This window comes from Coregonus lavaretus, assembly GCF_964263955.1.
Source record: "Coregonus lavaretus genome assembly, chromosome: 8".
NCBI classification, from domain to species: domain Eukaryota; kingdom Metazoa; phylum Chordata; class Actinopteri; order Salmoniformes; family Salmonidae; genus Coregonus; species Coregonus lavaretus.
In genome coordinates this window covers 15,940,019-15,959,227 of record NC_139995.1, presented here as the reverse complement: position 1 = coordinate 15,959,227, position 19,209 = coordinate 15,940,019, and the positions used below count along the sequence as shown (strand labels likewise).

General features: G+C 41.4%; 1 protein-coding gene across 11 annotated transcripts in view; it reads right to left on the bottom strand.

Annotated features, from left to right (window-relative positions):
• The window catches only part of foxp1b (forkhead box P1b), a 197,041-nt gene that overhangs the window by 74,796 nt on the left and 103,036 nt on the right, over nt 1-19,209 (bottom strand). For all 11 annotated transcript variants that reach the window (XM_084167279.1, XM_084167277.1, XM_084167269.1 and 8 more), the window contains one exon: nt 14,045-14,220. In XM_084167279.1, coding sequence (XP_084023405.1) covers nt 14,045-14,209 — 165 coding nt within the window. In that variant the 5' untranslated portion in view covers nt 14,210-14,220. The remainder of the gene's footprint in view (nt 1-14,044; nt 14,221-19,209) is intronic.

Sequence of the window (19,209 nt, the reverse complement as noted above, 5' to 3'; positions counted from 1 at the left end):
TTCATGCTGGGCAGGTGAGAAAGACTCAGGTATTTACAGTAGCAGAACTGGAGGGGATGTGGTGAGACAGTGAGGAGCGGCACACAAACTTGTGACCTGTGACTATGCATCATAGCAAAATAAATGAGCTATTCTGCAAGGGTGTTCGTTACATAAATGATACTGCTTTACACATAAATATTGTCAAATTGTCACCCTCAAAGGTGTTTAAACATTAATAGATGGGGTTATTTATTGTGTTTTAACACATGAATGCAACCCCAGTGAGACAGACTGCAGAATATCGCATAAACACTTTGTAAACATACAGCTGTTAAGATAATGATTTTGATTGCGGGACTCCCAAGGCTTTCTTCACCTCCTCAACATCTGTTTGAAATATGGGGCAACACCGGCATTCTGGCTGGAGCTCAGGTGGTTAAAATAGAACACACACACACTTCTGTGTATAAACGTACATTTTCCCCCTCTAGTTTACAGTTTCTCTCTGGTTTCGTGGTGAGTCAGCGAAAAGGCAGAAGCTGCAGCTCCCTACAGTACAGTCCACCTGTCTGGAAGAGATCCTTTTCTGTTCTCTCCTCCAGCCAAACCAGGCACAGGGAGATGCAGGAAGACTGGGAGAGAAGCAAAGGGAGAGCAGGCCCTTCATCTATGGGATATACCAACTTAGAGCTAGGAAAAACATTACATAGAATCACCTTGAAATGCTGTCTCTGGTTATACTGCATCAGTGCTTCATGGCTGGATCTATGTAACACATACCGTAGATGAAAGTAACTGAAACAAATAAGGCATTTGTGGAATAAGCTAGCTGATATGCAAGCACTGTAGGTTATCCCAATACAGGTAGTGTTGGCTCTGTAGCAGTGACCCATGCTGTGGGAGAGAGCAGAGGGAAGGTGTGGGATAACCCAGCAGGGTCCCCAGTCCCCCCAGACACCTCCCCCCTAATCCCACTGGCTGTTTTTCAATTTCACACATCACTCTTTGACACTTTTACATTAGAAACACAGCCCTCTCGTGATTAAAATCTTGTTCTCCATTCCCTCTCTCTCTCTATAGCGAGGGGGGTAATGAGAGATGGGTGTCCATTTCCCAGTCTCTTTTTCTTTTCTCTCCAAATCAACCACAAATAACTCACAGGCCTTTGAACCCCATCTTGATTTTGCTCAAAAGATAAGGACAATACTTATTGTTTTCATTGCACTTGATAGCGAAGACGGAGAGTACAAAGTCACTCCAAGATATAGATAAATAAAGCACAAAATGGCCAGTTTCATCTGCCTTAACTCGAAGGACAATTTCAAGTGAACTCATGGAGATGAGCAAACATGGTGATACTGCAGCACATAGCAGTGTGACACCGGCTAGAGACCTCTGATCAAACGGAGAAAAAAACCTAATGTTGTAACTTCATTCAAAATCCCCTCAGAGAACAGCCAGTTCAGTATGTGTGTACGTTAAATATGTGTTGCAGTTCGTATGTCTACCATAACCCTGGTTTGAAAGGGTAAAGTAGGAAATGGACTAAACAAACATCACTGGTAGAGCTCACATAGACCCCCCTGACGCAATAGAACCGCGCAATGAATTCCCAACATGCAACAGTGTGCTGTAGCCCTGGTGATGCCCTCGGTTGTGATTGTGCAGGGGGAGGCTGAGGAGTATTTACTGATGTGGTTATCTTGTCCTGTGACAGGCAGAATCAATCAATCACCACGCCGCGGCTCTTGCGGCTCGGCCGTGCATTCCAGGCACAGCCCCTCACTTCAGGGGGAGGAGATGGCAGTGTTAGCCAAGCCAAATTTGATCAACCAATGTAGTTCCCCTGTGCCATAGCTATCTGAGATGAAGATTATATTATGTGGGAGTGAGCAAAGTGATGAAGACGGCACAGAGCGAGAAGTCCAGGTGGATCTCCCCTCCTCCCAGGCTTAGCTTCTTCTTAAAGGCACAGTGCCTCTCTTCTGGGAACAAGGGTAAAACCCATCATGTCTTCTAATAATGACAACGTGTGACACTGCTGTTGCCTCTCTTGTACAGATCAAGGAGCCAAGCATGTATATGCTGAAGACAAGCTTGAATTAATTATCAGAACTTGTGTTAAAAAATAAAACTTGTCTGTCTACCACAATTACATACCAATTAAAAACACAATCCTGGGAGATCCTCCTCTGACATTTCACATCAATCAATCAATCAATCAAATGTATTTATAAAGCCCTTTTTACATCAGCAGTAGTCACAAAGTGCTTATACAGAAACCCAGCCTAAAACCCCAAAGATGTAATTCCTTAAACAGATTTAATGACATGTATGAAAGATTTTATGAAGGTTAGTACATTTGCATTTAGCAATGAGGAAAAATAAATATACTGTTTAGACTGCAGATAAACGCTGGTAATTAAGATCTCTATATTTATGCCCTATATTTACTTTACATTATCCAATTCAAAATACCATCTTTCTGATTCTAACTATTTATTCATGCCCTTGGCTATCTATGGGCACAATTATTAAATATCCGCAGAGATATTAGTTTTTTATAAATCATACTTTAAATGTTTTACTTCTCTGATACATAGATGGGTTGGTTGTTTAGCAACATAACCGACGCGTACACAACTATGGGGCAAAACATATGGGGTTGGCTTAGATTGTTGACAACATGTAAACTATACTTTGTCTCCAATGTTTATTGAAAACATAAATACATTTGTACAATGAGCATTTGTTATCTCTCAAATACATCGTTACAGGTGTTAGTTAGCTAGCTAGCGAATTTTGCCATATTAGCATAGACACCTCAAAACAAGACATAATAATAAATAATAATAAGCCATTTAGCAGACACTTTTATCCAAAGCGACTTACAGTCATGTGTGCATACATTTTTACGTATGGGTGGTCCCGGGGATCGAACCCACTACCCTGGCGTTACAAGTGCCATGCTCTACCAATGGAGCTACAGAGGACCACATAGTATCAAGAACAAAATAAAACTAGCTGAAACAAGCCACCTACGATTCCCCACATGGCAGCAGCTTGTCATTGTTGCTAGATATCTGGCCATCCATACAAAAACACATGGACTTCTGCCCCATTGAAGCGTGTGCATCGTTTTTGTGACGTTGTCAGCTAACCAGTCTATAGGAAATGGCTCTAAGAGCTGTGCCTTTTCCCCAGTAGTCATATGCTCAATATAGACATAATCCAATGGTTGACAGGGAATGTTGCTTATGGAGAAACGACAATTGCATCAATAATCAGTAATTAACAGATTATTTATAACGTTGGCATTTATCATGATATGCCATAATGCCACAACACAGATTAGCCTGTTGAAAGCTGCAATGATTACACAAATGTTTATCTGAGGCCCGACAAAAGAAAATTGAGTGTGTGCATAATTATAAAAAATATTACACAAGTGGTGTAGTGGGGATTGTGATACGGGAGGAAGTTGTGTCGATAAGTGCACACATTAGGGAAATGACTCTGCCTCTCTCTCACTCTGACACACACATTAACACACTCCCAGAAGTATCAGCCACGGTAATGTGTATTCATATGAACACTGGCAACACCTGCACACACACAATTACATAAAACAAGATAGCTTATGCATTGTAAATGTCCACACAACTACATTATACAGACGAAGGCCCTTTAGGTCTTAGATGCCAGTTTAACGTTTATGTGAAATACAAATCCTGATAAAAAAAAAAGTATAAAAAATAACAGCATAAAATTGCTTTGTGTTGTGAATATTGAAAGAGCAATCTATTCCACTTTCTATTAATGTTCTAGTGTGACAAATGTAGATGTTGAGAAGATATGTGTTGTGTGACTAGTGGGAGGCAGTTAGTTTACCTGTATGGCAGATGACAGCAGCCTATCTCTCTGGAGCATGGTACTGATGGAGCCTGTCACTTCCTTACTGTATGAATCCCTCCCAGATGACTCTTGTTGGACATGGACATACCCCACTGCTGTTCCCATGCTCTCCCTTTACCAGAGCAGACAGACAGATGGACAGACAGGTAGGGCCTGCTCTAAACAACTCTTTTAAACATTTGCCCAGAAGCAGCGCTCCCTTCTGTCCAGTCCCTGTATCCTAAAGCATGACATCCAGCTCTAATCAAGCAGAAAATGGTCATAAATATTTTTTTCTGCTAGATTTCACATTCACATTTCACGCAGGGACATGATATTTTCCCCCTACCTCCAGGGAGTACCTAATGCAAAAACCAGTTACTTATATTCAAGGCTCATGTTCCTTTAGTAAAATGCAGAACCTATTCCCAGTTAGGGAGGGGGAAAAAAGGAAACAGAGAAAAAAAGCATAAAGGCCTGTCTTATTTTCTGTGCCATTTACTGGCTAGTACTTTCACAGCCATCCCATTACATCATGTCAGAGATTGTAAACAACCAAATAACAACAGTGTAGTGGAGCCCACAGCTAGAGAGCAACACAACACAACATGCATCCCTGTGCTCCAGAGGGGCTCCCGCCCGGCCTCCTCACAGTGGAGAAAACATTTGTTTTTATTGTCCATTTAAATAATATATATCATTTTTTAAGCGAGAGAGAGAAAGAGCGAATGAGGATTTATACTAGTGGTGCTGTGGGTGAGTATTTATGGCAGCCGTCATTCACAGGATGCTGGGGTGCCATCACTTTTCTTTATGATGAGACATCACATCTTAGACGCAGCATATCATTCTCTAAATGGTATACAACCATTCAGCTGCACACGGAGGCCCCTCGTAATTTTTCTCTCAAATAGAGGCCACGTCACTCCTGAACGCATCGGAGGTCATTATTAATCACTGATACATACATCGAGGGTAGACGAGACAAATCATCCAATGTGCTCTGAAAGGAGGCAGAGTGAGGGTCCACATACATATATTACCTCTATAGGCAGTCAATTGATGTTAGGTGTCAGTTATTTGTCATATTTTTATTTTCATGATAATAAGGGGAAATAATTTTGAATAAAGAATTGTTGTTAATAATGTCTCATTGTCCATTCCACTACTCATAACCTGCCGCCATACAAACCCTGAGAAACGTAGTCTCCCTACCACCACTAACGGCATCTACGTTTATTGAGATCCTAACGACCTGCGTGTAGAGACCAAGGTCAGCTCGCCATGTATCTCCACTACAACACTGCATAGTGACTGTGCTGAATGAAGCCGACACACGTCTGTGCTGCTAATTTTTATGGCCCATCCTACGGAGGCCATTTCTCAACTAGTGAGTGCAGCATAAGCGTTAGGATCATAGCTAGCGATGCTGGGGAGACTGTGTCAGTGGTGTAACGGTTTTAAAAATAAGGATTTCCCAAAGCCTCTGCACCCCCAATATTACCAACCAAGGAGGTTCAAAAGTCACAAATCCTCTGTGCTCACTGCTCGATGTGTAGAGCGTATGTGTAGAGCGTATGAACAGGGAAACAAGAAGGTGGGGGAGATCATAGAAAAATCCCTCTGGTTCTTTCTCAAGCACCTTCATCACCATTTGGCAGCTAACCCATTTAGAGGCATTCCGAGCCCTTTAACGCAATGAGTCCCACCATAACGCCAGCGTATTTTGGACTTCTAACCCCTTTTAAACATTGTGTGTTTGTCTATTTCTTCTGCATCCGTAGATACCAACCATTAGTCTGTGTGATTAACGAGGGCTGAGCTAGAGCGATGTTTGTGAAACAAGGACGGATCCTGAAGGGGCCCGGGGGCCGGGTCTTTTTACACAAACGTCTGTAGAGTCCGAATGGTTTGATCTACAAACTATTAAAAGCTATGTATGAAAAGCTGAGACTCTCACGAATACGCACATGTAACATGTTTATGACGCTCACAAGCTACACAAGAGTTGTTAGAAGTTAAGGGGTTCTTCTACATTGAAGATCAAAGGAAATCCCAGGACATGGTGTCTATAATACTGTAATAAACTCATATAGTTACTGTCACAAACTCCAAACTCCACACAGTTGTCATTGACGAGTTGGATATTAATTTCCTTGTGAGCAAACAATTTCACCATTCATATAAATACATTTCTATAAGGTTTTTTGCTTTGGCAGACTTTTCTTTTTTTTATTGACATTTGTCAATATAACTCATGGGAGTTTCATCTTTCCATGGTGACATCACCATGCGTTAACCTGGATAATAGACCAATAAGAAAGAGAGTTCTGTTTATTGTCAAACTGTTTATGTCAAATTGTTTTGTGTTCTACTTGTAGCCCTGGTTGTCCTGAAAATAAAATGGTAAAACACATTGTGAGGCTCAATATAAGGGCTGGACATTCAGATAAATGCAAGTCAGATAAATAAAAATATGATTTTTGCTTGGGTCTCTAGACTGATTAATTGGCCCAATGCAGCTATTTTCATATCAATATCAAATAATTTCTGGGTAACAATTAAGTAGCTTACTGTAATAGATTTCCATTAAAAACTGTTTCTCAAGCAAGAATTTTGCTAAGACTGTCTGGGAGTGATCTGAGTGGGGAGGGGAAGAAATTATTGGCAGAGAGGTTTGGAACTCTCTTTCTTATTGGTCTATTATCCAGGTTAACGCATGGTGATGTCACCATGGAAAGATGAAACTCCCACCCATGCAAACCTGCTGATTAGAAGGTCCTGTGTAGATAGTATTTTCAGGAAATTGCTTACTATCAGGAAATAACAATGATTACATTGTTTCACACTTTTACAGTTAGTAGTCCCGTGTAGCTCAGTTGGTAGAGCATGGCGTTTGCAACGCCAGAGTTGTGGGTTCGTTTCCCACGGGGGACCAGTATGAAAAATTTATGCACTCACTAACTGTAAGTCGCTCTGGATAAGAGCGTCTGCTAAATGACTAAAAATGTAAAAATTTAGTTTCATCAGCTGTTGTACAATATGATACAAAACACAGGAACAACAGAATTTTGACTGCACTGGGCCTTTAAGAAACAGGCGGCAGGCACATTCTTCACAAGGTGCTCTGGGGAGCAATTTCACAGGCCTGCGTGCTAACAGACGCCTGGCAGGAGTAAACAGGCCTTTTGCTGCCATCACTTTGCTCCTCTCCAGTCTCCAGCTCTTCCCTCTCTGTCACCCGGGCCCAGCCTGCCCAGTCTCAGCTCTGAGGTCTGACGACGTGAATGAACAGTGACGTCTGTTATCCACAATGATGCGTGTAGATTATGAATAAGATATAAAAAGCCAGTTTCACTACACCGCTTTTGCATTAGCAGGCTACTATCTCCATTGGTAATGCCCTCCCCCCATCCCCAATACACACATACACACACACATACACACCCTCTCTATCTGTGTACTATTGTGGCCTCTGGAGCCCCAATAGATGCCTTAATCTGAGGCGAATGGAGCTACAAGGATTAGGGCTTTATTGAAACAAATAAGTGTTTTATTGGGAGAAAGTCCCAGTTTCAATTTCAGTAGCTCGTTTAAACCTTATCTGCCAAATTCCTTAGGGCCCATTCTATGTTAATTGGATCTACATTGCACTTGCATTGGGGGTGTTAACAAGCACAGCCTATGAATATTAATTACCCAGAAGTTTTCTGTGTAGGAAATACTTTCCTGATACATATTAATTCTATGAAGTTTTTAAAGTAGAGCTCTCATTAAAAATGTATAAGCCTTGTGCTTAAATGTTTTCCCAAGAGGACTTGTGTATCTTTAACTTGATCCCTAATAAATTGGGTCAAATTGGCCATCCTAAAAGACTTGTTTCTCCGAAAAAGGCATTATTATTCAACTCGATGTAAACATTCCATTCCACTGAATAACGGGTTTTGTTTAAACAGTGTTTTGACTATGGCTATTAAAACCTTTCATGTTAAGGCCTGTACTTTCCCAACCCAAGCCTCCTGAGTCCCTGTTAAAGCGGTTACTTATTTACAACGCTAAACACACAATCTGCTCAACAAAAACAGACCAATACCAGTGTGTGTGTGTGTGTGCCTGCGCACATGTGTGTGTGGGTGCGTGTGTGCATGTGTGTGTCTTGACTGTGAGCATGGCGGGGTTTGAGGGGTGGGTTTGTGGGTATGCGGGTATTATGCATTTAGTCAAAACCCTCGCGACGGTTCAGCCCTTCCAATAAGCCATTTAATACTGAACCAATACAGACGTGTTTCCCTGTCTGCCTCTCCACACCAGCTGCTCCAGACACCTGCTCAGAAGTTTAGAGTTCCCCTCTTCAGCACTAGCACACGGACACGCCATCAAAGACCATCCGGGCGCTACACAATGAGAGCCACTTCACGCTTCCTAATGATACCAGCATACAGGCGCATCATTTACATAGGAAGCAGTGGCCACACTGACCCAACATAACACACTTCTGAGGGCTTTCTTTAAAGAGGGGCGTGGGGTGGTGAAGGGGGAGGGGGGCATCGTTACATCATCCTGATAAGTATGGGATGCAGAACAATAACCCCCCCCCTCCCCCCCTACACACACACTGCCAACTCCTCCTCTAATGTATTTTTCCAGGCGCTGACTGTTTGACCTGAAATCCATTATCCCCCATGTTTCTTTTCATGTGGCCGGGGTGAGCTGCAGTACAGTAGTGAACGACTTACCTTGCAGCGCTGCTGTCTTGTTGGGGCATGGGGGAAGTGAAGAGGCTCTCTGATTACCTCATTGTGAAACAACTCCTCAGATCACCCCCCCGCCTGCCCACATGAAGCAGGCCGGGGAGGGGGTGTAAACAGGATGTCAACCCATGGAACAGTCAACTATTTTAAACTCTGGGGTATGGCATGGTATGCACACATGCAACGTGTACTTCATCTCTTTCTGCTGCGGTTCGCCCGGCAGGCTGAAAGGACATGCTTGAGGTAGACTCAACAAAATGGATGAGTTCATGAGCTGGCCATTTTGTAATGTAGCCATAGAGAGAGGTGCTGCTATTGTGGTTACCTTCAAAACTCATGAAGAAAAAAAACTCTACAAGACATGACAAAAGGCTTCAGAAGTCATACCATGCTAGACTAAACAGATCTCTCTTTCCCTGGGAGAGAAATATATTGCATGTAACAATTAACTCGACTCAAAAAGCAATATGGTTCAATTGCGGAAGGCTTAGGCCTCGACAAAAACAGTGATGAAGCTTTCTTTTCTACAGGTAACTGACAAAATAAAGGAAACACCAACATAAAGTGTTTTAATAGGGCGTTAGGCCACCATGAGCCAGAACCACTTCAATGCACCTTGGCATAGATTCTACAAGTGTCTGGAACTCTATGCGACACCATTCTTCCATGAGAAATTCCATCATTTGGTGTTTTTGTTGATGGAGGTGGAGAATGATTTCTCAGGCACCGCTCAAGAATCTTCTCTAAGTGTTCAATTGGGTATACTTTGAATCTCTCATTTACTCAAGTGTTTCCATTATTATGGCAGTTACCTGTACATACAAGCACATTACTGTTCAATTTTCACCTCCATCAGTATGATTATTAATCAGATCACACGTCAATTGCCAAAACCACCAAAGAAATTCAGCCTGTAATAAAACTGTCATCCGCTCCACTATAAAGACAGATGTTGTGAGTTGTGTGATAACATAATTAAACTGTTCTGTGAGGGATTCCATAAAATTATTCCAATTGGAAGAGCACTATAATTTTACCAATAAAGCAATTTAGGGCAATATGTAGTGTCATAACACTGATGTTATCCGTTCCCCCAGATTTACAATAAGTTGGAGCCCCTACCGTCCCCAGCCCGATCTGACACACAGAAAGCAGTGTGTATCCTTTCAACATGATCCTCTCTGAGATGGTGTGTGTGTGTGTGTGTGTGTGTGTGTGTGTGTGTGTGTGTGTGTGTGTGTGTGTGTGTGTGTGTGTGTGTGTGCGCGTGCTGCAACCCTCAGCAAGGAAACACATTGAGAGAATAATGTGCCATAGCTCTTGGACACCAACCACACAGAGAAACCAGCCCTTTATCATACGTATTAGCTATGCAGCAATGAGCAGATATACTGCAATGAGAAAACACAAAGATGCTGAATTCAATTCAATTCAAATGTGTGGCGATAAGGAGTGTTTTCTCCTTGTTATAATGTATTTCAACTGAGGAAGCTGCTTGTGGTTCTCTTCCACTGAACTCCTCAGTCGAGTGCACACAATCAGCAGCCAGCCATCCCAGCAGCGTGAGAGCTGCTCTGAGCTCTCCTTTGACCTAAGGCTGTTAACCTCTCTCATCTAAGTAGTCTCCTACTGACCAGAACAGAGGCCTCAGCAGCCCTGGCCCTGCTGTACTGTCCTGTACTGGGCCTGTCAGTCCTACAGTAGTCGGGAAACGTGAGAAAGTCATGTGAGTCTGCTTCTCACTTAGCACTTCCTCCTCCGGTGTGTGCACCTCAAAGCAGAGTTCAGTGACGACAGACAGACAGACAGACAGACGGAGCTGAGTTGAATGTGTGTGCGTGTATGTGTACATCTCTCTCTCTCTCTTCCACCTTGTCCATAAGGGACCTTGTTAGGTTTGCATTATGCAAACAGCTAACCTGTGTCTGCTCAGCTCTTTCTGCTGTTACGTGTGAAGAGCCAGAGTGTCGCTCTCCCTTTTGTACACGCAACGCTACAGTACTGATGGCCCTTCTCAGTCAGAGACGGAGAATAAACTCCCATAATGGTTTGTCTTATCTTGTGGTTTGTAACAAAGCTTTAGAGCATTTGTCTGACAAAGAAGCCTGGATGGATGTTTCTTCAATAAAAGAAAAGCAATGATTGTTGGAGTGTATTTTGTATCACTGAGGAACAATGATTTTTAAGGAATCTCTCCAACTTGATTAAAAGGACACTTCTAAGAGACAGGATATTAATATTTAATACTCCACAGTTATATCAGCTGAACCCAATTCCTAGCAGAGGAATCGATTTTCTTGCTTAAACATGCAAGCGATTACTGCCTAAATCGACCATAAATCACTACCAACAACAGTATATGTAGGAACTTGAATGTGCTGGAGTCAACAGCAGCACAAAAGCCTACAGTATCTAAATGTTCAATCACGTCATCACTGTGACTGCCTGCCAGTTGATGTGGCCGGCTGCATCTGGTCTGTTCTATTATGTGACTTCTCCTTTGGACATCAGAACTTCCTCTTGCAAAATCAATAACAACAAAACAAACTGAAAACCCACACATTTCTAGCTATTGCATAAACACAGCCCTTTTTACATATTTGTCTTCATCATTTCTATGATCTTCATTTCCTCATGAAAGGGACTTGCTGAAAACCACAACTTCTGCACAACCAGCAAGAAAGTTTAGAGACAACATTAAAGAAAGGAGTCATATTCAAAAAGTATAGGGTGCAAACCTTCTGTTTGGTTGACACAACAATACCCTATATTTATCAACCAAATGTGGACATTTTGGCTCAAACAGTAAATGTGTCCATACAGTGAATGGCTTTAGCTGTTTGGGCTGATTTAAAATCTCTGATCCTACATCAACATAGCACAAACAAAAACATCTGAATGATCCCCAGAATTTATAACAAATAAGCAACAAATAAAAGTTGCACATGGTAAAAGCCTACATGAAAAAAGGCAACCAGAGCTAAAAGAAATTGCTAAATTATGAGCAAATACTCAAGCTTTTTCTCATAAAAGAAAAAGAGCATAAACATTTTGTTCTCCAAAAAACACCAATAAGGAGGAACTACTTTGATTGTATATTTAGATAAGCCATGCGAGCGCCTTGCTGCTGAGGTATTCCAGCCCAGTATTTGACTTACTAATAGAGATGTTTAAACCAAGCTTATGGTCCACTTCCCCTAAATCTGACTGGTCTACAAGATGAATTCCCCTGTCAGAATCAAGATGATCAAACAGATTACAATTATTGTATCCCCTATCTTTATTAATGAGCACTGTCTTTCATAGTTATGTTCCCTAATAAGAATAAATGATATGCCACCACCAGGTTTGTTGTTCACACTGACTCAAGGGATATATTTGCACTTTGAGTCAGAGAAAATTCTAGATTGATTTCTGCATCACCAAAAGGGAAATGGTGGTCTTGGATGTTTCTCAGAGAACAAAGACACAGAAGCCCACTTCTGTCAGGTTACCACCTACATTAGTGCAACCAGCAAATAAAACGTAAATGACAGACCGCAAAATGCCACAAAAGTAAAAGTTATCAAGTAATTGAGCGAAGATCTTAATGCCCATGGGACAATTAACATGGTTCATGATGCATGAGTGAAAATCCTGGGTTAGCCTAATGGGAGAATATAAAGACAGGCGCATTCCCCCAGAATCCTCCACTGGTAAGTACCCTATCAAAGTAGAGCGTCAGGAACGGAGAATGAGACATCTCGTCCTTCATCCCAAACCATGCACCATTTATCACACAGAACAATTAATCTATCCGCCTTTCTCTCACCGTCTCCATCATCAACCATATGGTACGCCACAGAAATTAACCATGGGCTTTGTTCAAAGGGACAAACAGAAAGAAAACATGTACTATTCAAATGCACAGATTTTTTTTTGATATACAGGACTAAATTCACCAGTTTCTAAATTATTTTCATAAATGACTGATCTGCGAGAATAATTATTCCCTCAATGTGACTTTAAAATAGAGACCAGTGCTGGACGGTTGGCTCTATTCTCGGGTGAAGGATTTTTTTTCTCTCTCTCCTTGGTGTCAAGTGCGCATCCATGACACATTTCCCTGCTTTCCCTCTCCCTCTCATCTGCCTCACATTCATCAAAGTTGTAACCCCTGTTGTCTTTGCAGAGCGAATCAGAATGTGCCCCTGGCAAAGAATGAAGGAAAAGTCAACAGGAATTAAGTTTCAGTGCAACTGTTTACTCAACTGTGGCTCGCATTTATTGAAATTTTATCCACGGTTTTGTGTGACTATTGCAGTAATGAATTCAGTATGGCTGTGATTTTCTCACTGACGACATGCTCATTTTGAGCTGGAAAAAGGGAGACGGCTAGAGCAGCAGTGATGGAGGGGAGATCGCAGGGAGGGACAAACAGCCATGTGTAATAGTGGGCCTACAGGCCTAACACTGAGACACAAGTAGAATACGGTTGCAGACATATTTTTTTGTCTACTTGGGTTTTTCTATTATTGCTGCTGGAGTTGCTGGAAAGCATGCATTTTGCAATGCATGCATTTGCAACTTTGCGGGTGTTAATGTTACTGGCTTGCAACAAATATGTAATTTTTGGGGCTATTACTTCAAATGTGCTGTACGTGTTCACAAGCTAATTTTCATGATAAGTGCTTCAAATTAATACGATTATATTATTTTCTTTGAGACCAAAATGCATGATTTAGCATTGGACCTTACTGTATACAGATGTTGATAGATATGCTGTGACAACAGACAGCAACAAAAAAGGCTGTGCATCATGACTAAACTGCTCCTGACAACAACCCCATTCTGTGATGCCAAAATAGCATGAGACACAGTGATCTTTTCAATGCTGTTTCCTTAAACACACTGTCGTGTGGCACACATAACACTGACACCAACAGAAAGAGCTTGTCTGTTTGCCTCAAGTCTCAGATGGTGAAAATGTTTTGGGCTTCACTAATAATAAAGCTACCGCCATTCTTTGGGCCTCATTGGTCGGACACAGAGGACTGTGGCATTAGTTGTGAGTGTGAAGCGTGTTTACAACGAGCCAAGGGAAAACCCTGTCAGCCCATTGGACAGCACAGCACTCAAACTGTCAGAGAATCCTGTGGCACCTACACACTTAAAAATATGTTGACCTACCTCAATAAATATTTCACCAAAATGCAGATGCTGCATGCTACAATAAACATGTCCGCATCCAAACACACAATCACTGAAAGAGCACTTCCCCCTCTTAAAAATGTCTAAACGCCCTCCAATATACATAAATAATAATAATAATGTGTTTATGTACTTGATGTACTTTGGGGTGTGATTAAATATTAACATAGGGACTGCTGTTGACATGGGTTAATAAAGACAGGTATGAAGAGAGGAATCTAGTTTACCTGGTGCTGCTGGAGATGGATCAGGTCAGCTGCTGCCATGTCCACCGCCGACAGTGTCGTTGCGCTCTTGGGCCTCGCGTCCCTGGCTCCGCCCTCCACGCTCGCTGCTCCGTTCTGATTGGCTGGACCGTTGCTTGTCGCCTCCGTCCCAGATTCTTGCATCATGACTTAAAAACCTGAAGGAGCAGAGAGTAGGAGAAAAATCTGTTAAAACAAGGCACAGGACAGGGGATGCAGTACGTTTCAACCCGGGCCACGCTTTTAGTTCACTTTTATTATCGGTTTTCGTATTGGTTCATTCCTGTTTGTTTCTTGTTTGTTTTCTTGCACTGTATTCAGTAAAGCAAACACACGCACACACTCTCATAGACTCTGTTTCCACTGGGTGATGAACTAGTCTCTTGTTGTGTCTTTCCGGACCAGATACTTTGCACAAGTCCATACTTGGCTGGAGGAAGGCGGAAGGAGCATGGCTCAGGTTCTGTTAGAGTTCTCCTTCACGGCAGGGGATAGAAACACACATCTTAGAAGAACCCAACCTCAGTGAGGCAAAGCAGAGGAGCCCAAGAAAACACTCGCCCTCACAAACAAAACACTTTCTATGGAAATGGGTATATTTACTTGCATGGTCCCAGAAGAACCACTGCAGAATAGCTTTTTAATGGGAAACAGGGCCAACGGGTGGGCCTGCCTGCCAAAGGATCTCCACGAGAAACATCAGTGAAAACACTGAAATCCTACAGGGGTGCTCAATTAACACCAACATGAGTCTATACCAAAAACATTATCTGTTATTACTTCATTTTAAAGAACAATATGCTGTATACAAATGGCTATACACTGAGAGTACAAAACATTAAGAACGCATTCCTAATATTGAGTTCCATCCCCCCATTTTGCCCCCATTTTTTTTTTTTTTTTTTTTGCCTCAATTTGTTGGGGCATGGACTCTACAAGGTGTCGAAAGTTCATAATGTTTTGTACACTCAGTGTATATGCTCTATAATTGCATATATTTGAATATTAAAAATAAAATAAAACTAGATGGTAATTTTACATAAAGTAAAATTGGGGACTTGCTTTAGCTCTTTAAAAGTATTTTTGTGGTAATGGAAGAAGTGTTCTGATTTTAGATTCGAAAAGTACAGAAGTAAAAGTGGTCAAAATGTCAGTTGTTTTTAAAGAGACTTTGGTATTTTGGCAATTAAGCCCTTTATCTACTTCCGTTTTAATGAAGTTGCTAACTAGCGTTAGCGCAATAGCTAACTAGCGTTAGCACAATGCCTGGACTTCTATGGTAACAGCTAGCATGCTTTCTAGCTGTTACCATAGACATCAGGTTATTTTTATTTATTTATCAAAATGTGTTTTTTGGCAGAAATGCCTTGTGGAACATGTGAACTTTCATCTGCCTTAAAAACCAACTTGTATGCCATCTGTAAATATGAATAAAAAATGTAAATCACGAGCCTAGTTGGTTCAGCCACGGAAAAAGACAGGAGGCGCTATCGACAATTTAGCAGGCACTATCAACGGCCACGGACAATTTAGCAGGCACTATCGACAAAGATCAGTGGGAAAAAGTTGTGATGGACTACTTTCTTCACACGGTCAGTGTGAACCGGAGTGACTTGACACAACGTGGGCCTAACAAGCTGTACAAACAAAATTGAGTTAAAGGGGTTCCAGTCTGCTGTGAAGCGTTCATCCATGATTATGGGTAAGAGTCTAGCTACATTTTTCAGATATTATACGTTTCTAATTTTGTATCTCAGAAATTCATTTGCATTGCTAGTTATAGCCTAATGTTAGCTAGCTAACATTGAACCTACTTGGTTACCTTTATCTACCTGCAGATTCATACTACAGCATTTCATGCATGGTGGCTAGTTATGACAGTCAGTTTGTATTGCTAGTAGTATGGGTTGGGATTATGGTTCATTATTTAGCTAGCTAGATAGCTAGCTAGCTACATGTCTAAACAAAAGATTGATGATTACATGACCGATCAAGTTAGCCAGGTGTGTCTGGGGGTGATCACGACCATCTATTGTATTTCATGAACATGTGTACATGTCTAGACAATAGTGACCCATCCACTTAGATAGATGTGGCTGGGGGTGGTTATAGCATTTTTTTCACATGACCCATCAATTTAGACAAGTTTGTCTGGGTAAGCATCATTTAACAATTATAAAATATGAATACAATATTTTTATCAGGACACTTTCTATTTTTGATATTGCTACTATGCAAATATGCAAGTAACCATTTCACTGTACTGTTTACACCTTCTGTATCTTGTGCATGTGACAAATAAACATTAATTTGATTTGATATAGTGTGTGTGTTTACCAGAGATGGTAATGTGAAGAACAACATGACCTGCACCAAAGTAAGATTAGGATATAGGCCAAGGACTAGATAGTGTTTTTCCTTATTGTAGGCTACTACTTTTACTTGAAATATTTGGTTGTTTACTACACTACCTTACTCACTCTGTTTAGCACATGGCCTCACATGTGAATCCTTAAAGAGATGGGTGGGGCTAAGGCTTAAGAGGGTGTGAAAGATCTATCCAGTATGTGTACCAAAACATTCAAGGGCCATTTTCTCAAAAGTGGGGTTACAAGTTTATCAACTTTCAAAGCAGAATTACTTTCCCATTGTTCTTCAACTGCAGTGTATGATATACCATTTTGTAGCTCTGAGTCTGTACTTCTATCCAATGTAAAAAACACAATTTCAAATGTTTCTACATAAGACCGAATCGAGGTGGTCGTTCACAAATGTTTCTGCACTACATTATTTGATCATGATACGTTAGTACATACATACTGTGTTCATTTTGTCTTGTTTAACTTACTAGAATATCCACGCTGGGGTGCATCTTGTTTGTGTTTTTGTGCTTTTACTTTGCTTTTGTTGTTTATCTCATGTCTGTATGTTGTTATACATTTATTAAGGACTTTGGAAGATTTGTTTTAGTTTAAGATAGTTTTTTGCATGTTAAACTAGCTGGCTAGCTGGATAAATACCATTTACACTTTATAGCTTAGAATTGTGAGGTAAAAAGTTTGCTAAATCTAGTTATCCTATTGTATGCATTGCCATTGACTTGATAGACAATAGGTTGAGTGGATACACAGGGCAACACCTCTTTGTTGCTTCTTTGTTAGCTATTAAATTCCAGTAGATATGTTGCAGTCAACAGGCAACAACAACAAGCTGTAGGAGATAAACAAATAAATGGGGAAATTGAGTTATAAGTTCATTTACAGTGGCTTGCAAAAGTATTCACCCCCCTTGGCATTTTTCCTATTTTGTTGCCTTACAACCTGGAATTAAAATTGTTTTTTGGGGGATTTGTATCATTTGATTTACACAACATGCCTACCACTTTGCAATTGCACAGATGCATTTTTTTATTATTGTGAAACAAACAAGAAAACTTGAGCGTGCATAACTATTCACCCCCCCCCCAAAGTCAATACTTTGTAGAGCCACCTTTTGCAGCAATTACAGCTGCAAGTCTCTTGGGGTATGTCTCTATAAGCATGGCACATCTAGCCACAGGGATTTTTGCTCATTCTTCAAGGCAAAACTGCTCCAGCTCGTTCAAGTTGGATGTTTCCCGTTAAACCAGTCAAGTGTTGCTTTAGCAGTATGCTTAGGGTCATTGTCCAGCTGGAAGGTGAACCTCCGTCCCAGTCTCAAATCTCTGGAAGACTGAAACAGGTTTCCCTCAATAATTTCCCTGTATTTAGCGCCATCCATCATTCCTTCAATTATGACCAGTTTCCCAGTCCCTGCTGATGAAAAACATCCCCACAGCATGATGCTGCGTTCTCGGGGTGATGAGAGGTGTTTGGTTTGCACCAGACAAAGTGTTTTCCTTGATGGCCAAAAAGCTCAATTTTAGTCTCATCTGACCAGAGTACCTTCTTCCATATGTTTGGGGAGTCTCCCACATGCCTTTTGGCGAACACCAAACGTGTTTGCTTATTTCTTTCTTTAAGCAATGGCTTTTTTCTGGCCACTCTTCTGTAAAGCCCAGCTCTGTGGAGTGTACGGCTTAAAGTGGTCCTATGGACAGATACTCCAATCTCCGCTGTGGAGCTTTGCAGCTCCTTCAGGGTTATCTTTGGTCTCTGTTGCCTCTCTGATTAATGCCCTCGTTGCCTGGTCCATGAGTTTTGGTGGGTGGCCCTCTCTTGGCAGGTTTGTTCTGGTGCCATATTCTTTCCATGTTTTAATAATGGATTTAATGGTGCTCCGTGGGATGTTCAAAGTTTCGGATATTTTTTTATAACTCAACCCTGATCTGTACTTCTCCACAACTTTGTCCCTGACCTGTTTGGAGAGCTCCTTGGTCTTCATGGTGCCGCTTGCTTGCTGGTGCCCCTTGCTTGGTGGTGTTGCAGACTCTGGGGCCTTTCAGAACAGGTGTATATATACTGAGATCATGTGACACTTAGATTGCACACATGTGGACTTTATTTAACTAATTATGTGACTTCTGAAGGTAATTGGTTGCACCAGATCTTATTTAGGTGCTTCATAGCAAAGGGGGTGAATACATATGCACACACCACTTTTCCGTTATTTCTTTTTTATAATTTTTTGAAACAATTAATTTTTTTCATTTTACTTCACCAATTTTGACTATTTTGTGTATGTCCATTACATGAAATCCAAATAAAAATCCATTTAAATTACAGGGTGTAATGCAACAAAATAGGAAAAAACGACAAGGGGGCTGAATACTTTTGCAAGGCACTGTATGCTGCATATGTCCATGTTGCTCATTGCTCATTGCACAACAGCTTAGGACTGGCCCTGAGCTAGCTTATCCCATGTCCACACAAGCATTTGTTAACCCTGGGCTAAGCTTTAGCCCTGGGCTAAGGATTCACACTTGTATCCCGAAGCCATGGGCCAACAGACAAATGCCACATGCAACCAATGTTACATTCTATCTAGAGTCCTGCACGGGCATTTCATTTTAGCGTGAGCCCTATCCATGCCGGCGACATTCTCTGTCTGTCCCTCGCTCCCTGTGCTGCCCCATGCGCTCCTCTGCATGTGTGAGTATCCATAGAAATGGATCCATTTGGGCTGCTCAATGACGAGACAAGAGAGCTGTTAGCTGACGTTAGCTAGCT